The sequence below is a fragment of the Nipponia nippon genome, unplaced genomic scaffold (genome assembly GCF_047370975.1).
Source record: "Nipponia nippon isolate SJK-2023a ecotype South Korea unplaced genomic scaffold, ASM4737097v1 scaffold_5, whole genome shotgun sequence".
Classification (NCBI taxonomy): Eukaryota; Metazoa; Chordata; class Aves; order Pelecaniformes; family Threskiornithidae; genus Nipponia; species Nipponia nippon.
Window position 1 is genome coordinate 41,741,983 of NW_028262369.1, and position 24,017 is coordinate 41,765,999.

The 24,017-nt window shown below is 39.7% G+C and overlaps 1 protein-coding gene across 7 annotated transcripts; it reads right to left on the reverse strand.

The window, feature by feature from the left end:
* Positions 1-1,143: 1,143 nt before the first annotated feature.
* On the reverse strand, positions 1,144-23,296 carry FRRS1 (ferric chelate reductase 1). Of its 7 annotated transcripts, none has more exons than XM_087730595.1 (17): positions 23,066-23,296; positions 21,920-22,076; positions 16,576-16,771; positions 16,208-16,344; positions 14,877-14,971; positions 14,038-14,188; positions 13,015-13,194; positions 12,011-12,109; positions 11,290-11,437; positions 10,632-10,748; positions 9,724-9,839; positions 9,352-9,438; positions 8,309-8,406; positions 8,067-8,125; positions 7,202-7,345; positions 6,001-6,062; positions 1,144-5,895 (listed from the first exon to the last, which is right to left on the reverse strand). In XM_087730595.1, exons 2-17 carry the CDS (start codon positions 21,965-21,967, stop codon positions 5,803-5,805), a joined length of 1,830 nt encoding a protein of 609 aa, XP_087586721.1. In that variant the 5' UTR covers positions 21,968-22,076; positions 23,066-23,296; the 3' UTR covers positions 1,144-5,802. The 7 variants fall into 7 exon arrangements, with proteins under 7 accessions (XP_087586721.1, XP_087586722.1, XP_087586724.1 ...); XM_087730596.1 differs by having other exon boundaries at positions 22,888-23,296; XM_087730598.1 differs by lacking the exon at positions 21,920-22,076.
* Positions 23,297-24,017: the final 721 nt, after the last annotated feature.

The window sequence follows — 24,017 nt, forward strand, 5'->3', positions numbered from 1 at the left end:
CAAAAAACAACCATAACTTTTTTTGCTGGTCTTCCTCGTTTCAAAGCAAGAAACTGAAGCTACTACCTCATACTGAGGCACGATGGTAGTAATCAGCTGACTTGTAGCCTCTAAACACTTGGTGGCTCCCAGTCTGAAGTGGGTAATACTCTCAAATTTTAGGACTTGCCCGAGATGGTTACCTGGTGAGTGGAAGAGTAGATAAGAACAAATAAATTTAACTATATTACACTTTCTCTATGTCTGTCCTGGGTTTTGTTTGGAGTCTTTTTTATAGCAGGTGTTTTGTTTTGTTTTGTTTTTTTCCCTCTTATGTTTCTTCTGTTATTTGATGGTTCAGAGAGCAGGAGAGGGAGTTACCTTCAATTTTTTTTTTATATTATTATTTTTACGTCTTCTCAAAGGTTCTTAACAGAATACACCAAAGTCAGAGAATAGGAGAGTGATATGAAGTAGTCACAAGCAGTTTTTGTAACAGTGGCAGATTGCTATGGACACTTAGCCCCCGCCTTCCCCAATATTGAACTTAAATGATCTGGAAAAGGGGGCAAAAACATTGCTGCCAACATAATATTATTCAAAGCAGTTTAAAAGAAAGGAGACTGAAGAGAGACTTTACAATAGTGAACGTGTAGTATATCTACAAGTGAAATTCACTACCAATACATGAAAAGTAATGTTAAAAAAAAATAGAAATAACCCTAACCACACACAGCATGAAACTCCTTGGCATTATTTTAGATAGTCCTCTGAAAGTATCAACTCCATGTTCAGAAGCCATGAAAATGATGAGAGCTTTAGGACTCATTAGGGAAAGCATGGAAAACAAATCAACACACAACTGTGGCATAGCACTTCATGTTTACAACTTGAGTAGAGTTTGGTCACGCCATCTCTGAAGAGACAAACAGAGAAGGGTAATCAAGATTATCAGAAGCACGAAATGGCTAAATACAGCAGCAGTCATACAGGGAAAAAGACAGTAAGGCATAGACATGAGAGGCCTAGAGAACTGTGATAAAGGCAGGAAGGTAAAACCAAAATACAGGTCATTAAACAATGGCATCAAGAAGCAAGCGTAAAACAAAAACAAGAAGCACTTTCTCATAGTGACTAATTAAATGGGGGGAGGGCAAAAGCATTAACAGATTTTTTTTTTTAATTAATTCATTGCACACTTCATAGGTAAAATTCAATCACTACAAAAGTTCATGGTCCAGCTGCAGTTTCTAGCTTAGGACATCCTTGCACAGATTCTGGTAAGTAGCAAGATCTTGCTGGAAAGAGAAAATATCACTGCAGTTTTGTAACATCTCCTGCTCTAAGCACTCATTACTACCACTTCTGGAGACACTATTGGGCTCAGCAGATCTCTGCTTTGCCATATGGCACTTCTGATGTTGCATATATTAAAACTATTCCATTTGTGCCAGATGAATCTGAACTGTCCCACACTAATACACTAGCTATATAGCAGCATGGATATTAGATCATTCGTTTGGAGGAACAGAGACACAAAATGGAGCATTCAAGAGTTGTGTGCTTCTGGGAAGCAGGGATGTTCATCATCTGAGTGCTGCAGCCCAGAGCTTTCCCACATCCCATATCAACAAGAACAGAATTACAAGGTGGCAAATCATCTTTTTCACATGTCAGTAGAGATGCCATACAAAATTACAATTCATCATTAAAGCCGACCAATTTCTAGGGTCCAGCAAGACCAAAGTCTCTCTGAAACAAAGCCAAAACTGGAGTCCTTCTTAGTGCAGTATCATTTGTCCAGGATGACTATCATAGATACCTGGTTCAGTGTGACACAAATGTTCAGCTTTTGTGGTCTGCAATATGTAAAGTCACTTCTGCACAGCGCGAGGAAGACCAGCAGAGGCTACACAGTGGTTGAATTAGCTCATGTATGAGCGTGTTCTGAAGCACCTGTCCTGTCCCTCAGGTAAGCAAATGCAACAGCCCCCCCCTTCACACATAGCCCTTAGAGATGTTGGGATCAGACTGATGTGAGCAAAGAATTTCTCAGAATTACTAGCAGATCATCCCTCTTAACCATCCTTCTATTCACTTGGAGCCTGTCTTTCTTCAGCTTGCACTGAAGGTCTAAAATCACTGAGATATTAACTTCTGCATCGAAATGCAGAAGACTGCAGTTTTTCCTTGATGATTGCCATTCATCTTAAGTTGCTTGGAAAGGGATGTACCCACGTAGAGCACAGTTTACACACATGACAAAAGGCCATAACCGTTCAAACAAAAGCTTAAGCATAGACATCAAGTCAACACCCATTTCATAATGTCTGTCTGTATGAACTGGCTTGAATTTAAAGACAGAGTTTCTTAATAAAGCTTGAGATTTTTTTTTTTTTTTGCTTAGTTCATCTAGGAACAGTTCCTGTTTTGGACATCCTCTACATGTCTCAATCTCTCACTGACAGATGAAAGAAAGCAAGCAAAGTAAAAATGCTGTTATTTGAACAAGAGCGCCACATAGTGTTACAAACCATGATGGAAAACAAAAGGCAGGCAATCTTTCTCTAGCCTTCCCAAAGCTGGGTAAAGGAAAAACGTGGGCATTATTACACTGAATATGGAGTTTCCCCATCTTGTGATTTTTGACAAGACAGAAAACTGTGTAGCGTTCAGTGTAAGGAAAAGAAACAAAGCACACCTTTTCTTAGTTCTTTCTGCAGTCTGCATGTCAGCTAGCAAAAAAATTATTTCAGGGAAAGCAAAGTAGCAGCGAATTCCATTGCATTTGAGCTATTTGCATCAGTTTTCATTCAAAACATATGCAAGAAACTTGATTTGTAGTTAAGTCAAGAGCAGATGACCAGTATTTGGAGGCTGCACCTAACAACTCAATCAAAACAGCAAACTACTTGTTGTGAGACTGATCACAAGTTTCCACTTGACTGGGAGTGTTTCCATGTCTAGAAAAATCCAAAAGAAATATGCTAATGTTGATTTGTCATCACAAATTTAATCTGAGAGTAAAAGAGAACACCAAAACTTTCTCAATCTCTTCTTGTGAAGAAGTTTTCTTAACTTCGGTAGGATTCCTTTATGAAGCAAAGCAATTTTCTTCTATACAATATTTTATCACTCAAAAAAAAAAATATACAGCAGCTGCCAGTGTCTTTAGAGCCAAACTGCCTGTCACCTATTTTCCTGCTGATACCAAACACTTCCATAGACAGACTTTTTTCTTCTTTTTTCAAAGGAGTATACCAGAAATTTTAGAAGTCACTAGAATACAGTGACACATCGCTACCGCTTACTAGCCATCTAGGAAGAGGGCAGGGGTGGTGGTGTGAACAAACATTGTACAAAATCAACAAGTCTTTCCATCGAATAAGTTACAATATTGCACGCAAGACCTCACATAAGAAACTAGGCAATATTACCAGCACTGGCAAAGAACAAGTTATCCGAAGAGCAACCAACAATTTTGCCAACTTTAAAGCTGTATTAGATGTGGAACAAGGATTTTTTTTTTTTTTTCTTCTTGAGGAAAAGAAACTCTGCATTACAGAGACAAACCACTTCAACATTCAATTTCAATAAGAGTTTCTCCAGGAAGCACTTAGATAGCTTTAATGTATAAAACAATACCTACAAAGAAAACAGACAATCCATTTTGCTGCTAGGCAGTACTATTCTTTTCTAGTTTCTATTTGATAGTGTTTTCACCTTAGTAAAAGAGACAAAAGCCTTTATTAAGGTATTTACATTCATGTTTTAAAAACCCTGTATTCATTGTCACATGCAAATGAAAAGACACACAGTACAGCTATTGTATTACAGAAAGAATCCAGCATTGACTTCAATTTAAAAAGCCAGCAATTGTGCCTAGGTTGAGAGATTTTCTTCTCTAAACTCATGGTATACAAAAGAGTCCCCCAAAACTTTAGCACCAGATAGGCCTGTGATTTCCAGGCTTTTGAGATCAGAGTTCTCTAAAAACCCCACACAATTAGCCATATACTTCTTGCCCTTCAGCCCGGGTTTTGCCATATTTCTTCATAGTCCCTCTTTCCCAATCTGCACATGACTTCTCCAGCTTCCAGGAGGAAGGGGGACAATTCGACTTACACACACTTCCATTCTGCTGCTGCCACTGACAAAGGGATTAATCCCAGCTCTATAAATGCTCTTATTGCTAAACCAGTTACTTGAGCAGCGAAAAAGATGATCATTGACTACAAACACGTAGTTTTCTGAATACGACTTGTCCCTGCAATAGGCTGCATGGTGGATTTGGGGAGATGGAGACAGGAATAGACAGCTTTAGTAAGTGGAAAGAACCACTACCTGACCCACATCTACGAGTATTTTAAAGTTGGCCATCAGGTAGTAGAGAGATGTTGTTATAACAGTCTATACCAAGCCAGGCCTCGCTATTTACTGTTCTATCCAATACTCCAACACCTTTATTCCCAGCTAGCTTAGTAGCCCTATCCTGAAGATATATTTGGAAGCATTACAACTAAAAATCGATACTTTCCCATATCAAAAGCGAAGAGGTGTGGAACCAAACTGTTCAGAGCCGCAAAACACAAATGCAAAGCACTGTACTGCATGTCATATTAAGGGTTCATTTCTGAGATGCCGTTTCAAGAGTATCCTTCCATACTTCGGCAAACCATGAACCAAAAAAGTTAAACAATATAGTCTCTTTCCACTCCCTGTACCTAGTTCATATATTTAGATAAACCTTTTGTTGACTAAAAACATGCCCTCCCATATCCTTATAAAGACAGCTCTGTCTCCCAGATATGCCACCTCAAAGGACTCTCACTTAACATTAACAGAAGCTGTTTTTCCTAAAGTCAAACCAACTTCTAATCTACATTGTGCTCAATAGTGCAAATACAACTGCAACATTCCTGAGCAAAATATTTTCGCTTCCACTTAAGTATCAAGTGGCATAAATCCATCTTATTCACACGGAAAAGTAATTCAGAAGCCACAAGCAACCATAGACAGCAAAACACAGAAATCCATACACACAGATAAGTTCTTCCTGTTTCAGTTCTGGATAAGTACAACTGGTTTTAATGCACTTATATTGCAAACACATTTTCTCTTTATGGTTTAGAAGCACTGGGGAGGGATGGGACAGAACAGTATTTTGAGTGAGGCAAATGGTGGTTTTACTAAAGGACTGAAGTTCCCAAACCCATATGCTTGTGTAAGTGCTCTTAAAGCAGAGAGAATATTTTTTGCATTTACCTGCAAAAGATAAACAACAGCATTTAGCTCATGCAGAAACCTGCATTTGTGACAGTTTTTCACCAAGATTTTTTTTTTTAATGCACAAAACTGTCATGAGCAGGAAGCTGTCACATCACATGCCATTAGAACACAGTAAAGTGAACAGATACAATAAGATCCCAAATCAGTCTTCCCAGTTTTCCCAATAATTTTCACAAAAGGTTTGGAGAACTGACTATCAAAACAGCATTTTCAGGACATCTTCTCAGTCTTCTCAACCTGTAAGCTTTAATCAAGTTAATGACTGCACTTAAAAAAAAAAAATAGAGACTTCACTCCTTACTCAGGCAAAGACTTCCATTAAAAGTTCCATCAGAAGACAACTTTTGCAGGACCGCAGCATCCTTCTATAGATTTGAATTCAAGTTCTCCCTAACACCGAGCATGACGCACATGTGCTATTATTCTTCAATTACATCTTCAGGGAGGTGTTGAGGGAAAAGTTGTAATAGAAACCATTCCTTGCAGGTTTTTCAACTGCACAATATTTCATCACAAAATTCTCAGTGACTTATTTCATATTTGGTTGATTGCTGCCAGGAAGGCAATGAGGAATACTATATTTCCACAGACATAGATGGTTAGCACAATCTGTTTAAACAGACGACCCTGCAAGAGAAGGGGAAGAAAAGCCATAGAAGTGCCAGTCTTTTTATTGGTTTAAACAAAGAATCATCCCATCTTATAGTAGTTATTTACGAAACTGTGACTTACCTCTGCTTCTGCAGATGTGAGTGACTGCAGTATCTGTACTCTGTCATCCTCTATGACTTCAACTGTTAGTGGGAAGAAAAAAAAAAAGTCTGCTCTTAAGAGGAAGGAGGTTTTTCGTTTTTATACTGCACAAGTCTTGATCCTGTGACTAAATCTTATACAGCATCAAATTTGAAAAGCGCCTGGAAGTCTCATTTGATATTTCATGACCTGTACTATCATGTGCACAGTACAAATGAAAAATTATTCTGAAGCTGACCTATGAAAAGTAACTTCTGGACATTGAAATGGCAAAACATTTTGTCTCTTGCTAGAGTGAGTCATCAAAACACTGAGTTTTGAGCTGGACAAAACATTTGTCTTATCTAAAACCTTTTCCTTTTCATTTTAAAACAAGTAGATTTCATTAAGAAGTATTTTCCAACGTGAGAACATTAATTGTTCAAACATTTCCGGTTCATTTCTTTATTTCTAGGAAGTAATTACTGCAGTTAAATTTAAATTCACATCTGTTACAATCACTACTTCTCCACGTGCCACCTCACAAAGCCTCTTAACTAATCATGCTTCTTCAATTCTGCAGATGTCTCATCTCTGCCTTAGATACAGGTCATTTACATGTGCACAGTCATCTCTCAGTGACACCAGCCAGCGAAGCTAAGAATTTCCAATGAAGTTACTACCAGTCTCTTCACTAGACATACTGGAGTCAGGATTTCACCTTCATTCCCCTGTTCACCCAAAATTGCAAGTGTTTGTGCTCAAGTTTCTGATCATTTTGCTCATGCAACAACAGCCATTCATACCAGCATTTTGTCACAATAAAATGCAGACTAAATCTGCATGAATTAACCTGGACTGTACCTATCCACCTGGGATCAAAATTGGGGCAAACAGTGACAGATTCTTGGAAAATACTTACACATTTCAGTCTGCTCCTATGGACTGTGATTTGAGAAATAAGAGGCTACTATTTAGAATAGCACAAAACCAATTTTTCTAGAACACTCCGGTCTTGAAAACTGGTTTACTCCCATATTAGTTTGTACAGAAGATATGACACCATTACTCGAGAGTTATTCCCCCTTAGCTTCCAGGTTAGAGGCCGAAGAACACCTCCTGAAACTCAATCCACTCTGTTACATTTTCTGCACAATCCTCAGCAAGCAAGGTAACAACAGGAGTTTTATTGGGTTTGTACCTTTACGTACGAGACAGTAGCTGTGTATTTCCAGAAGAACATCAATACCAACATGCCAAGCTACAAAACCAATCATTGTATAGGTGTCCCATGGGTCTGGCAGGTCAAGTGCTGGTAGATCCATTCCCAAGAACATAGTCACCACTAGTCAGTAAAAACAAGATAAGAAGACACTAAGAGTGCTGTGTCAGGGTAATTAAAAAAATGCTCTCAACACTTTTGGCAATAGATTTCCCATGAGCTGCCTACAGCTGCTTGGGGAATGAGGTTAAAAGGAGTCCATGCAGGTAAAAGCTCTTTTTTTTTTTTTTTGGCAGTGTGAGGGGGAAGGCAGGGAGGAAAGGAGAAGGCCAAGATAGTTTTCAGCCTGCTCAATGCCCTATCACATCCCAGTCACACAAACACTAGCACTTGGGACTCTACCAACAAGACCACAGTCACCGCAACGTTTGTGCTTAAGCTGCCTGTGGAAACTTGTCACTATTAATAGAACTAAGCCCAGCTTAGTTCTGTAAGCGAGTTTCCCCTCCACCATTAAATAACATTGAACTATGTTACTGTAAGAACACTATCCTCAAATCTTCCAAGACAAAAAGAAATTACTCAAGATAAGAACAGGTCCTCATTACAGAGATCTTTCAGATTTGTCTGTAATCTCTTTAGTTTTACATAGTCACTTTTTCTCCCTAAAGCTGCACCTGATGGCCACTTAAAACTCACATAGAGGATGGCCAGCAAGAAAAAGAATCTTCAGAGATGCCTGGACTGGATGTCCATAGATGTTTTAGACAAGCAATAGCCAATACAATGAACAAAGTTCCTTTAAATCACTTAAAAGGAAGTTACAACCATTACTCCTACTCACCAGCTAGTATTCTAGCTGTTGTACCAGTACTCCAGTGAAACCAGTTAAACAATTGCCTCCTACAAAACAATTAAAAGCATTTTATTGATTACATAGGTTGCAGGGGGCAGGGGAGAATAAAAATTCTTCTTATATTGAAAAGGTATCTTTAAAGTAGGTAACAATGTTCTTTGATTTATTTATTTAAACAAACACATTATTTAATTCCCGTGGCTGTAACTTAATGAGTTAGTTGCGAGTACCTTGGTGCATGACGAGATGGTCTGAAACCTGCCATAAGTGCTTGAAAGATTGTCAGAGCCATCACAGTACAGCCGAGATAGGGATGAAAGCCTGCTTGCTAAACACAGGACATTTTTCTTTAATATCATATCTATATAAAGATATACAAAATTATCAACTTTTTGGCATTTTTTTTCTTTATGCTTGTATTAGTAAGTTACAATGGTGGAGCAGCACTGTGTTTAGACTGGCAGAGGCAACAGGACACAGTAAGCTGCCCTGCAGCTGGATGGAGATGGTTCTCCCTAGCAGCATGAGACACTGGGAAGCCTGCCCAGTGTTTGCCCTGCCTTTTTGCTGTATTGAGAAGTTCTACCAGCTGAAGAGCAGAGAGCAATATGACTGAAGAAGCTATGCTCCAAGCTCTTCATTCTCAATTCTGTGTCTTCAGGAGAGGCCTATTTCTTAACTCCACCCAGCACTGGTCTCGCCTCTCAACCTATCTGTTCTAATCTTAACCCTGAAACATTTTACTCAATTTCCCTAGCTCATAACTGTGACCACATTCTTCTACCATATTTAATTAAGATACTTTCTAGACTTTCCAATTTCTGGTATCACCTTGCACCAAATATTATACAGGTGACAGCAGCAGGTATAAGCTTAATCACTGGATATCAGTTACTCCAAGTTCATACACTTATTCCCAGCAGGTTTACTATGTTAGTAAGTCAGTCGTCCCATCCTCACTCCCCTCCCAAATTGAAGTTCTCTAAGGAAATGGGAAGGAAGACCGATTTAGTACATAAAGAAACTGTGAGCAAGGACTTTATTTGGGAGAAAGAGGGAGAGAGGAAAGTACTGAAGTTTTTCAATTGTAGTTAAAAGGAGGTAACATTCCTCTTCTGTGTTGCTAGTATTTGAAATCGGCCTACTTAAGGACAGCTTTCACAGCAATTTCCTCAGCCATAGTTGTAACATGTTAGTCATCAGTGGACCTCCTTCTCATTCATTTGGTCCAACCTTTACACTTGAGTTAAACAAAACAAAAGCACACACTTACTTGGCTCCAACCTCCTCGGTATATAAAAGGCAATACAAAAGAAATGCTTGTAAGCATGACTGTGGTCAACATAAGCATACGATGCACCTAGAAAAGTTAAGTTTGCTTTTAGAAACTCTCCAGCTTTCTTAATATGCCATTAAAATACATTTAACAGATCTACAGTTAAAGATGTTCGTAATGTCCTCTTTAGACTTTGCTTTTACTAGTAAAGTAAGCGAAGTTTTGATTTGTAATTGTTCCATTTTATAATGTTAAAGAAAGATAAATACATGAAGTTTAATCTACTGTGTCTTGGATCTAGTAGGTTTATAATTCTGCTTAAAATAAAGCTAGAAAATACAGCTGGAGATATGGAGAGATTTTGCCCACCTGAAACCACATCTCCTTTCCTAACAGGAATGAATGAGACCAGACAGGTTTGAAGAATCGTGCAACAATAACACCAATACTAACTGTGGTAATCCAAGCAACAAACATTAGCGCTCCTGAAAATTGAAAAAAATACAAGGTAAGCGTGAGTAATTTAGCTGCATATGAATACAGCTTCCAAGACGATGTAATAGTTTAGTCCATACGCATATGGTCAGAATTCACCAGTGATAAGTTTTTAATCACCTGGTTCAGACTACAACTTCATAGCATTTATCTTGCTAGTGGGCAGAAACGTCCATATAAAAGATAACCATACTATGCCCACACAGCGCAACAGAGCAGCTCTGGCTACGGCACATTCCATATGTGCCAGTACAGTCAGTACACACTGGTGAGAGACGCTGTTCTGTCACCAGCTTAGACATCAGAGGATGAAAGGTGACATTTCTTACAATTTGTTTGACAAAGAATGAGTGATAGTTCTCTCATCGGCCTGCTTTAAAGTCCAGTACCATGAGAGGAAAAAATTCTCATTAACTTCAATGGCTCTGGACTGTCAGTCAAGGGGTTTCTCATTTCAAATAGAATTAAACCAATAGTGCAACTAGAACAAATTAAACCAGAGAGAGGTAAACAGAAACAAGTCCTAATTATAAATGTAAGAGAAAATGCAAATGCAGGTTCATTTTCCTGTGCAAAAAGAATCTTATAATGCTGGTCTTGAAATGAAAAATTAACAACTTTACTCTGTCTTCACAGTCTCAGATCTTGATAGCCAACAGTATATATGACACGAGTGCCAGAAAGACAAGAGGAAATACCTACTCTGCGGTAATGAGGAAAACTTAACTCTCCAGTCTCAGCAAGTCTAGAACTGGAAGACAAAACTAGAAGTTGCAGCTTACCATGAGCCTTGATAAGTCGTGGGGACCGGGAACCTCCAATATCCTGAGGAAGGCCTGTGACATTGTATATTCCACTGGTGATCAGAGGCTGACGACGATGTTTGTATATTAGTCCACCTAAGCAGTGACATAAAGTGGTTTATTTATGGCTGATGAAAGCCACTGCACTTGTAAGTGTGCCCACTCATTTATGAATGCAAGCCCTGTTGTGACCACTGAGCATAATCATACAAACTAAATTTCTGACACACAATATGGTAAGAACCTAAGATGTCACCTAAGCTGTCTTGCATACTTAATGTACAAGAACCAACTCACCCCTCTACAGAAAATAGCTTTCTCTGCTACACACACAAGACACGAAGAATAATTCCCTTTGATGCTAGGCTCCATTTCAAAAAGATGTGGCCAGGACTCAAGAAAATAACAGTGCCTAGCATCAAGCGGGTATACAACACACATATATGAGTAAATTTACTACAACTTCCAAAAGCAAACCCGTGATCAGAGAGGCAGTGAAGATGACTAGACTAGAGTGCCTCAAACTTGGAAACCTTAGTTCAGATACTAATTCTCAGCTAAGCCATATCTTACATACGGGTTACTAACTCATTTAGAGCCATTCAAAGAAAAGCAGCCGTACGCAAGTCAAGTTTACCTTCACTGGCTTCCCCATCTGCCAGAAAGATGTAGTAACTGGCATCCAGATTAAATCTCCCTTTATAAGCAGGAAGACGAATGCTCCTTCCAAAAGAACATTGAAGAACACCATCCACAAGCCTCCATGACACATCCTCAAGGGCATTCTGTGGAACAGGAGACATTTAACACCCAGTCTTTTCAGACCGGCAGAGTAATTACCTTGAAAGTAACCCTGCAAAAGACAAGGGTGTCATTGGTGCATAAAGAAAGAACAGCAGTGATCGGGGGGGGGGGGGGGCGGGGGGGGAGGATGACAAAAATCTCTTGCATACCAACTTAGAAGGTATGTCAGTAAGTCAGCACAACGACATCAGGGTTGGCCTTATTACCACCAATTTTTCCAGCTCATAACAACAATCCCTCCTTCCCTTTCAACCTTTAACCCAAGGTATCTTGATTGCAACTCCAGTTCTAGCAAAGGGACAGAGTAATAATGGGCACAAAGCTCCTTAACAGAGTAAGCTCCCACCACATGACTTATTTTTAAAAATTAAATTTAGACTTCTAAAGGTAACATTTAGTAGGAAGTAAGAGCCCAGCCAATCTCACCTTAAAGAATTATGGATCCACCCTACTATTTACAGCTGCTGTGCAAAATAAAATCACAAAGCAGCAGCATACCATTCATTACTTCCAACCTACAATTGTAGCAGTTTCTTAGTTGTTTTCAAATGTACCTCTGAATCCAAAACAGGAGGACTTCGTCCCTTCAGATAGGCAGTGCTTACATGAATGCGGTGGTCCTCATTAATGCACAGATATGCATCATCACCACCCTGGAGAGTTTCAAAGAAAAAGGTATTTATAGCCCAATAAAAACCACTACTGGCAGTCCCCAAAAGCTCTTTGATTTAATATATGCAACAAGACCTGAGACAGATTTCTCTAGCTGTCAAGCTATTATTTCCCAGCTTTCAAACACTTCAGTATTACAGAGGAACCACATTAAGTCAAACACATGACACACAGTAAGGCATGTTATGATTTACACTCCCCTCCTCCCGGGGTAACAACCATATTATCAGAAGTTTCTTTACTTAGATTTACTAAATTAACCAGATGAGAGATGGATGTTAATGTTATTTAAAAACCCTCTTTAGTTAAAAGCTTGTTTTCCTCAGAGCTGTAAAGACAAAGTACTGTTAAGAATCAAGTGTTCTTGCACTAGGGACATGAATATAAACAACATCTCCTTTGTGCAACAGTTAGTTTATGGATTATGCATTTGTCAACAGCAGCGTCCCTTCACTTTAACACCAATTAGAAAAAAGGACCTCTAAACACTTTTTAAGATTGAATGGAGTCAATCCTGTACAAACAATGATGAAATGCAAATGGTTTTCAGAAAGCATAGCAACTCAGCTTCTGACAGGTGAGGGGTTTTGGCTAGGTAACAAAAAAAGATTGATCTAACCCAGAATTCCAGTCAGCTACTGTGCAATCAGACAAGTTGGATTCTGCTAAGACAGATATCCACAGGGAAATTCTACTGCAAATAGTCAGTCCTGAGCTAAAACTGACTACCCACCTATAAAAGGCAACCTGTGCTTCAGCACTATGGGAGAGAAGTTACTTTGTGTGACATCTAGCAGCATTTCAGTTTTCCATATGCATGTTTTGCTAGTTTTCAAACTTTACTAAGATCACAAAAGCAACTAAAGAAGTAGAATAGGACACTCACCATCCATTGGTCATGGGACAATGCAAATGCTAAATATCCTTCACTTGGACCACTCATTTCAATAAATACTGAACTCTTCTCTCGTTGGAAGGATAGAAAGAAACAGGAAGCACTCTCGGGATCACAGTTTGAAGGGTTCCTAATGCAGAACTTCGTACTTCCACAACCTGATGCATTAAACTAGACAATTAAGCAAACAAACAAGTCATAATCAACAAGAGTTTCCCTCTTCTTCCTCCTCTTCTACTCCATTCTAGAAGAAAGCGTACAAGGAAGAGCAAAGAAATGCCATCTATGTCTACATACCAATCTCTTAACCCATCCCTACAATTACCCCAGGACTAGTAGGTAAAATGACGGCAAGTTCCAAGCTGTACTTCTACTCAAGCTGAATTTTCACTTTAAAGACATTATAATAGAGTAACTTTGAAGAGAAAGTAAAAACTTCAGAGAAACTTCCTTTGGTTTAATTTTTAGAGGGGTAATATCAGCTGTAGGCTGAAGAAGAAAAGAAGGGAAGACCAGCTTTTTGTTTCCTTTTTGAAGTAGCAACTCCACTGATACACAATGAGAAAAATACATGGATTAGAAGTCACATTTATTCTTGATCAAAAGGTGATGCTTGCTCAATCCATTCAAGAGTCATTGATGGAAGTCAGTAACACAGATGAACTCATAGAAGGAAGTGTCTGAGCCTGCAGTTACTAAATAGGAAATTATTAGTTAAGACCAGAGCAAATCTTTTCCCATCTCTCTTCCCAGGTATTCATAATATTTTCTGACCGTTAAGTTCTACATGTTCTATCAACCTTTTGACCCATGTGTGGTGTGACAACATTTAACTCACACAAGTTCAGGCAACTCAACTACCATAACAGGGTATCTATGTTCTTGGTCTCTGATATCTAAGTTACTCATCCATCATCTCTCCCTTTCTGTCAATAGGCTGTATCAATGTTATTTCATTAAATTCCATTGATTGCAAGCGTTAAGATAGCATTATTTAGTTTTATAATTACTTACTGGTTTTGATAAGTAGGAAACCGGGTGCGAAGTTAATATAGCCTCTGACGTTGCATGCAAGGGTGTTGTTGGGGACAGCGCATTAGGTTGAGAAACAATGGGACCAGGAATCTTCACCCAGAAAGTCCTGTATTTCTTCACAACTGTGGCTCTTAAACACAACACACACAGAGTCATTACTGAATACATCAACACCTGATTGTTACTTTCAAAGAAAAGGCAAAAAGGAAAAGCTTCTATAGTTTGTTCAACTTGGTTGTAAAATCCCCATCTTTATGCAGACCTCTACCATTTTAGGGATTGAAGTAGGAAAATATCTGGAATCTCAGTGGAAAAATAATTTTAAAACATACTACTGCATGCTCTACTGGATATAAGAAACATTCATGCCTGTGGCACGGATTACAATCTGAGAGAAGAGTTGCATAGATTTCATCCATTAGTTCCCAAAAAGCTAGCAGTGTAACAGGAGGGTACACATACCATTTTGTTAGGTACAAGCACAGAAGAAGATTCTTAACACTGTATTTTACAGGCATGAGAGGTGAGCAGTTAACCAGAAATACTAAAGAAACTGGTCTCTGAATCTCGTTCTACTCCCCCCACAAAAAAAAATTAAAAAAATAAAATAAAAAAAAAAACCCAATCATCTCCAAGCTTTCCGTAAAGAACAAGTGTCTGCATTAATGTATACTCTGCAGCAAGCAAGAGGTGTTGAGTTTTCAGGCCATTAGTCCAAGGATACTTTTCAGTTGCTGGCCAATATTTGACATAGACAATGGTACAGGTTTACCTTATCTGCATTTCAATAAACTAGAACTAATACTAGATTTACTTACAGAAACTGTACACGTTTTGGTGCATCTCCAGGAGCAATCCAATAAACTTTTATGTATTTCTTTTTTGCTTTACTTGTGTGACTGACAGCTGAATTCTGAAAACACATACATATCAAGAGTTACACAGCGGATATGCACTAAGGAAATTTCAGCTAATAGTCATCACAGGCTGCAGCTAAATCCTGAACAGACACTGCACTGTTACACTGCACAGACCCAGTCCAACTGGCTTTTCCCAAGTCAGTCATGATCAACTCAGATAAAGTCTACCACTGAACCTTAGATGTACTAACAAACTTTAAGGCTAAAAGGAACAACTCTAGAGGTCCTTCAATCCAGAAGACTCCAGTGATGAGACAGAGGTCCCTGCAGCATTTATGCAGAAACGGTGTGATAATGCTCCATTTTTTGTATAGTAGGAACATGAAGGGACAGTGCAATGACTGTACAGAGAGAATAAAACTAGTATTCCAGAGGACAAAAACCAGAAGTAGTCCTGGGGTCAGAGAGTTATTTGCACAAGATAAACAGATCAGACGCAGCACAGAACTAAGTCCTCAGAGCACAGAGGGCACAACCCAGGCATCCCCATGGCTTTACAGCACTGATGAATGCGTTAGTTGGATGCCACTGGGGGGGGGGGCAGGTGGTAGAAATAAAGCGGAAAAAAAAAATACATCTAGGCCAACTGAGAACTTTGTCCACACCAGCTCAGATGACACTGTACATGTTCATGAAGTTCAAGCAGGCTGCTAAAACCCTAGTCAGAGTTCACATCTCTTGCACATGAGGCAGAATCAATTTATCTAAAACGGATATTGAAGATTGTGATCTAACTTGTTACTAAGAAGACTCCATTAACAGTAACTGACAGAGAAACACTAAAGACCATAGTCTGTTCTAGTGTTTGTTTACCTCAATAACTGACCTAAACTTTCCTTGCTGCAAGACATTTTCTCTGGTCTTAACAAGCATGGAAAATTATTGACAACTGTCCTCTTCAAAGCAAATACAGCATGCCCTCCTCTTTTTAATATTAAGTACGAGAACACACTACATTCATTGTGCACAAGCGAAAGTTACATTATGAATGCTGCATCTTCCTGCAGCAGCCAATAGCCTTCTTACCACCAGGATAGTTTAAATGGCTCATAAGAACAGTTTGACAGAGTTGCAGTGAGACATGCCTCTATACTGCAAGTTAGACCAATTTCCTGAGATACTTACTGAGCTCAAAGAAGATTACATAGCTTAGCTCTGTCCTGTTACAGACATGGTCCAGTACAAACACCTCAGTGTCTGACGTCCCATTTTAAGACACTAGACTATACCTTGGTACGGCCACATGTCAGAAGCTGAGAAAGTCTCCGGTCAACTAACATGAAAGAACCAACTGCGGGGCTATCTAGGTGTTCTGCATCCCGGGCTTGTATGAAAAATCCTTCAAAATCTGGTCCAGAGAGGTGAACTGAAACAAGAAGAAAAATAAAAGGAAGTTGAAATATTCTCCAAAGGAAGAATGAAATATTTCAACAATGACCACCAGAAGCTCATTTTACAAGTACTGAATGACTGCTAAATGGATCACCTGAACAAGATTCAACTGCTTAGATAGATCTACTATAGCTAGCTGAGTAAAGACATGCTATAACACAAAGAAACAGCAAATTAAACTCTTGAGCTATAACTGACACAATACCTTCTATGTTGTCCCCTGGTTTAAATTCAGTCCTATTCACTGTAATGGTGTGCTCAGGTGACGGTTGTGGAGAGCTACCATGACAGGGTACCATGCTAGTGCAGGCTTCTCTTACTTTTCCACTTGGATAGCCATCCACAGATGCACAGAAGCAAACAAACATCCAAACAGCAAAAGCAAGGCCAGGCAGCTCCATCTATATAGAGTAAGAGTTATAGGCAATTAAATACAACAAACATTTACTTTACAGGTCACCACTCATCTTTAGAAGAGTCAGTTGAATATTGAAATTTAAAAACATGTTTAAAACAAAAGCATGCATGAGAAGACACCATTCCCAGCTGCAGAAGCTAAAAGGAACATGCACTTCTGATAACTGCCAGACTTTGCAAGACTGTTCACAGATATCGTGTTTCAGGCCATCAAGAGTACAGAGAGTAGATGGATCCCTCCTTCCACTGGGTGGATTATTTCTCTCAGTGCATTTTGACACCGCTTTTTAGATTTCTTTTGCTTACACCTCTCCCATTCTCTCTCTCTCAAAAAAACCCCACCAAGTCCCTTAAACATCTGCACAGGACAGATGGATCTTGAAACATGTTTCATTGATGTATACAGGTCCACAGTACTGAGGAACTACACAGTAGTAGTATCAAGCCCACTCTTTTATTAATCATAGCTCCAAAGTGTGCATCATTGCAGGCTGCCTTTTGTTTCCACAACTCGTGTCTATTTCTTCACATATGACAAATAATTCCCAGGTAACAAATTCTTCTTTCTGCAGGGAAACTGAAGTTGCCAAAAGTCAGAAATAGATGTTGTACATGCAAAAGAGTGGGAGTTTGGTATAAAGATTTAGACAAAGAAATACGCATGTTTGTTGGAGACAAGCACAAGGCTTTTCCTTTGAACTCTTCCTTGTGGATATTGGACCTCCAGACAATTAGTCAAACAATATCATTGCTTCTCACACTCTCATTATGGGAACAGTATACATAAAAAACATGTAGGGTAGTAGGACCGAAGAGCCTAAAAGTTAGATGAAGCCCCGATTCCAGCATTCTTGCTCTGCCACAAAGCTGTTTTCAAAAAAACTGTTGTAATTCTTTTGTAACTCAGCAGCACACAGGGTTTACAGTTGTACTGTAGTTTACAGAACGCCTCAGCCAACAAGAAAAAGTATTTGCATGTCCAAAAGGCCAGGAGAACAGAGATAAACTTCCTTTCAATCCTTGGGCACAAGAAGTGGGTTATCAGCTCTAGTGAAACATATACCAGGCAAGTAGGTCTGCCTTCTGGAAGAGCCATGCCCATTTTGCACCAAGTGATAAGAAGTATCGGGTTATGAAGCTCCCTGACAGCACACATGGACATGAAGATAAGAAAGGCACAGAGCCATTTCAGACTGAACTCCAATACCTAAAAAGCAGTCAAATGAAGACTAGGCATGTCATTAGTCTTATATACTCTCTAAGAGTCATCAATATTAACTTTTCCAAAGTTCTCATACATTCAGTGGTGAAAATCCACAGTACCCAGGGTGTCTGTACTTCAACATAAGAGCTCCTTGGCAACTTTACACCAGTAAACAAAAGAAAATCACAGGGGAGAAGGGGTTGAACAGTTACGTTTCAGGAACTAGGAAAAAAAAAACCCAACACTCAACTCCTCCTCCCAAATATTCAAGATAACATTATGATAATATCTTTAACTTCTAGTTAGAGTAAGCCTTTCCTTCTAGTTCCAATACTTCTCCAAACTGTCACAAATCTACATCAACATGATTTAATTCATAAGTTAAGGAAGCCTATAGGAAGCTAAAAACTAAGATTCAGTACAACAGTGACATTAAAGCAGCTTTTATATGTACCAGTGAAGTCTTCAAAACAAGTTGCTGCTAGAAGAGATAAGGCTGCATACCACAGAGACAAGAAAAAGAGTAGGTTAGTATTCTAGTTTAAGTAGCAGAGGATGTGGTAGGGATTTAAAACAAAACAAAAAATATTCTTTGGCAGACTCAACTGACTCAGAAGCTGGCAGAACAGAAAGAGGAAGAAGTAAAGATGAAAAGAATGAAAAAAGCCAAAATCTGAAAGAAGTACTGTACTGAAGAGCATTTTTTTAAAACATTTTTTCTTTTTTAAACAGGGTTAGCTGTAGAAGAGCAATCTTCTCTATGCACATTCAAAAATGAGGGCAAGATCCTATAAAGGACAGTAATTTCCATATTAAAATTTAGCCTTCCTCAAAAAAAAAAAAACACTTATTCAGTTGCCTTGAGAAGCCCCTTTCCTCCTTTAATCTGGAAATACATTGTGGCACTCTACGTTCTCCACTTACACAGTAAAAGAGGCAGAGGGAAGATGGGAAACACTCTTACAACATCAATCATTCTGTGGTTAAAGATTCTTTTTGCATTTTTAGGAAAATATCTACTAAACTGTTATTGTAGAAAAAAAAACAGTACAACAGGTCAACATTCTAGAGAAGTCAAGCTTTAAGAAATTATTCCTTAATTTCAGATTAAAGAACTCTGGACTTTAACTCAGATACCATAGTAAAACCCTTTTTATAACACAATAGAACGTCATATTTAAAACTGTAGTTTGGAATAGACAAAAATAGAAGTTTACAATCACTCATCTGCTGCTCCTAATTCAGCTAGGATCTCACTGTGCCTCCCCACCCCCTTTTGCAACATGCACACAGGCCCTCAGCCTTCAACTAAGTCCTGTTCAAAACAAGCTTCACACCAATCATAACAAGCAAGAAAGACAAGGACACAAAATCTGAACATGCAGCAAGGAAGAACGGAAATCCAAGAGATGCCCAGAACTTCCTCCTATAAGTAGCTTAAGATGTCTCCTTTAGCTCTAAAAAAGTACCTGTTACAAGAGCACAAAACAGCCCTCATAAATATGACAGTCTGGCCAAGAGAAGGAAAGAGTGAGTTAGTCTGGAAAGCTGAGAACATATAAGTAGTAGTTAAAAAATGAACAATATTAAAAAAAACACCTAAGGAAGATACCTAATTAAACTAACAAATCAGCAATAAGCAATTCTGAGAAGGGACAAGACAAAGCATCTTTATACTCAGGCTGAAGATCAATAAGCAATTATATCCATCCTCAGCCAAGTATTTGCACAATAGATCATCTGTTTTCCTAAACAGAAAAACCCCAACCAACCAACAGTTAGCCACTGGCAAGCAACAGGTCACTCCTATATAAAACAGTCACCTCTTCTTCTGTAAGATTACATGGTTTCCTATTTTGTCTGATTAGAGTTCTACAGCCACTATAGCTATATATTCCATTTATTTAGAATGGAAAATATACTTCAATACTCTTTACTTTGAAGCATGACTGCAAATTTGTTATTGCCTCCCTCACCCTCCCTACTTAAATCTTCAGTATAATACATAACTCACACACCCTGGCAGGAAAGAAAGCTTCAGAACAAGTTTGTTCAAAGAAACTTCATCATTACCTGTAATTCTAATGGTGTTTCAAATATCGTGTCACTCTTGGGGTGGAGGGAGGGAGAGAATTGTGTACTTGAAGCTATTTATAATACAGCCCTCTAATTAACAGGGGGGGAAAAAAAAAATACAGAGTGATAGTCATCATCTCATCACCCTCCCCTAACTTGGGCAAAATGCTTTAGACAGAAGTTAAGGTTTTCCAAGGAAGCTGAGTAATTGGAATGTCCATTAATATTCATTTCATATGGAACTTGATTATAATTGTAAAATTCGATTTCATACAGAGATTACTCAATACTAACAGCTGACTTCTAACGTAATCTGAAGTTTCAGTCAAGCATTTCTTGAGCCATACTACCAAGTTATTCTATATGTTTGCTGGGCAGGTCAGAACTCAAGACAGAAATAGAGTTTTTTGTTAGAGCACCCTTTTTTGGGAACTTACATTGCATGCAACCCACCAGAAATCTGGAGGAAAGTCATTAGAAAAATCAGAATGAGGTCCCAAAGGTGCTCCACGCGTAGCCAGTTATTCCAACAGTAGTGGGATGCAGAACAGTTATTTTAAATAAGAGGCAGCCAAGAAAAGCTCACTAAGAACCTACAGTAGATATTCCTGAAAGAGTGAACTAGAAACAACCGTTTCAGTTAGTATGAATGGAGATGAAGTAGCTAGCATTCTTCATACTTATGATGGACCATGACAAGACAAGAACACCTCTGTGATAATTCAAACAATTAATGGTTAAAGGCCAAAGTAATTATCTGTGGCTTAACCTCAAGAGATTCTGCCTGGCAAGGCAGATTGCAAAGAGAAATAACAGGTTTGCTCATAATAATAGCTACCAGCTTCTGTAAAGTTTCAACGCAATACAACTACACTTGTCTGAACATTTAGAATTTATCATCCCATTCATTCAGGAGTCATGTCCTTCTCCTCCTAAGGAGAGAGGAGGAAAGAACAAGAAATGATTGGAAAAAATGAGTGCTATAATTTTAGGACCAGAATCTTTGAACGCCTGAACCAACCATACTAAAATTTAGTGGGAATCTTTTAATAATATTTAGTATACATGGGAATTTATTCTCCTGATTACATCTCACAATTTTACAGTAACTGGATTTGGATAAATGGAGAGCAGTAAGTTACTCCCTCCTGTGTTGAAAAAAACTCCTCCAGTCCCTGCAGGTATCAACAGCTAAGAAAGCCCTGGCAGCCTAACTCCTCAAGGGCACAATGTTCACACACAAACTCAGGATCTCTTCACAGATATTCTCTTCTTTCAGCTGTTTAACAGAACTTCATTAGGTGCACAGTAGGAAATCTAAAACTAGTTTCAGAGAGGAAGAGGAGATGAGAGGAAGGGCAAGGCAAACATATTGTCAATTCAAAGGTACAAAAACTATCATAGCCAGAACTTTTCTCCTGAGCACCATCAGACGAGGGCAAGTGGAAAAGGAAAAAGCCATCTAAAGGAGAATAAGCTGTATTAACAGAAGGTGTTCGTGCTGTCTCTCCTTAGAAATATACTCTTGCAAAGCAAAAGCAGACAGCCTTGCTGTCCAAGAGTCACCTTCCCTCAGAGTTCAGAAAAAGAGCTTAGGTTAACTTCTCCTGCTCATTTAAATGTGGTCATATCACAATAGCTGGATTGTGCAAGGGCAGAAAACAAGTAGTGTTCACATTCACAGTAACTCATTACATTTAAAATACAAACACACACACTCATGCCCACAAGATGACAAAAGATACACACCTCAGCCTCTTGGGTCTTTCTACTCAGGTAACATTCAAAGAGAACTTTAAGGCTTGTGCATTTCAAAATTAATTTTTGTAACAGTTTAAGTGTAGGTACTTACCTTACAGCCAGTCCTGTTACAACAACCGAGTCTGAGTAAAATTGCCATTGGCTTTCTAGTTATAGTAAGACAACTTATATTACATTGTAACCTCTTCTATTTGGCTTGCATCTAACAGTATTAACCTTTATCACACCCAGGATCAGAGGAAGTTTGTCTGAAAGAAGAAACAGTACACACACACAAAAAAGGAAACATTTCTAAGAGCACTCTTTACTTCAGGCACACACTTTGCACTGCTTCCCAAGCTAAGCCTATAACACCCTACACTTCAGCTGAAATGCGTGAAGTTGCAATGAAGCACTGACCCTGCAGCTTCCTTTGCTTTGTCAAGACATGTACTTCCACAGATCTCAGAGTTTCATATTAAGTAATTATTTTAATTACCTTCTGGTGCAGTTAAAGGGGAGCGGGAGGGGGGGGGAGGAACCAAACCACAACTTTTGATACCTTCTTCCACAAAGCACAAGTTGGTACAAACTTGCAACATGATTTTAAAGTTTGTTACGCATTTACTCCCTATCAAAGAGGCACTTTTTTTTTTTTTTTAGAAAAGGGATAAGCAATCTTACAAAGGAATATAGTAACTTTGTCTTTTTTTCCATATACCCCACCAAGAATGAACAAGAGGCAAGGGTTTTGCCCTGTTCAGTTGTTTGATTATTTAATTTTCTGTTAGGCAGCTGCTCTGCATGTAATGTTTAAGGCCCCAACCTTGCAAACTTTTATCTATATGAAGAACCCAAAGTTGCAGGCCGACCTAAAAATGACATAGTTTGTTACCCCAACAAGCAAATCCAACTACAGGATCAGCACGTTTACCATAACAGTTACCATACAGCCATCTCCTACACACATTAATTAAGAAACAAAATAAGAAAGTAACATTCACATAACATTAAGAAGCAAACAAAATGCAAGAGGAACACGGCCGGTGTGGCTTCCAGGTAAAATAAGCCACGGCTTACCTTTACTCATTAAGGCAAGCAGGCTTAAGAGTTTTCTCTAAAGCAATGAAGAAATGCTTGCATGAAAGGCAACAGCTACAAGGTGCTTTAAGAGCTTCACCAAACTTTAATTTGTAGATAGTCTATTAAGCACATATAGTTTTCAAAAGCCTGCAGTATCTACACTTTGAGCACTCACTGGCGCCGGTTTAATCAAAGCGCTCTGGGGCTACGGCAGCTTCGCTAAGACAGCCCTCGCTCCAGGTAGCCCGCCGCTCTCCTCTCGCCTCCGGCACGGCTCCCGCAGAAGAGGGTAGCGGGAAGGCGGCAGGCGAGGCGGCCCGTCCCGGCCCGGCCCCCTCCTCTGCTCAAGCCTCTCCCCGCAGCAGCCGCCGCTTTTCTGGCTGCGGGGGGCGGCCCCGAGGCGCTCTCCCGCCGGGAGGCGCCGGGGAGGCGCAGGAGCGGGACGGGGCGGGGCGGGGCGGGGCGGGGCGGGGCGGGGAGCGGAGCGGAGCGGAGCGGAGCTCGGCGGCAAGAGGCCGCTGCCGGCAGCGGGGCGCGGAGGGGCCGGGCGGGCGGTGCGCCCGCGGAGGGGCGCGTTGGGAAGGCTCTGTGTTCGCGCTCAAGTCGCTGCCCAGTGTGAATCCCCCGAAGAACCGGGGTCCTGCGAAGCGCGGTCAGGGCACGTAATGCCTTCGCCTTCTCCAGACGTCGGAGGCCTTGATGAACGGCCCGGTTTTGCAACTCGCGTCCTGCCCCGTGGGTGTTACTGAGAGGTTGCCCTTGTAAAAGCTTACAGAGCTCGTTGGTGGTGGTATTCGTACGCCTAAAGGTGTTCACATACACGGGCTTGCAAAATCAGGTTTTTCTTATCAAGAAAGCAAATAAGTACTGGCTGTAACTGGGGTTTTGCCCTCAGAAGCTGCAGTTACTTACACAGGCTCCTCAGAGCTCTGGTTTTCTTTGTTTTGTTCCAAGTCCTCAATTGCTCACAAATCAAGGCGGCAGAAAAAGACAATTATTTAATAAAAATCCAGTGGGAATTTTGCCCTCCCACAGAATAAAAATATACTGTTTGCGTTAACAACACCTTGACTGGAGGGCTCTGGTAATTCAGTTGCTTATTAGTAGGTCTGAGGAGTTCTAGTGAT

Excerpts from the sequence above, each read along its gene's own strand:
- FRRS1 (XM_087730595.1), bottom strand. The coding sequence starts at position 21,967 with ATGGCAATTTTACTCAGACTCGGTTGTTGTAACAGGACTGGCTGTAAG. Across the intron at positions 10,749-11,289 it reads AGATGGGGAAGCCAGTGAAG|GTGGACTAATATACAAACAT; the intron begins GTAAACTTGACT and ends GTCACTGCTTAG. Across the intron at positions 7,346-8,066 it reads AACAGCTAGAATACTAGCTG|TGGTGACTATGTTCTTGGGA; the intron begins GTGAGTAGGAGT and ends TTTACTGACTAG.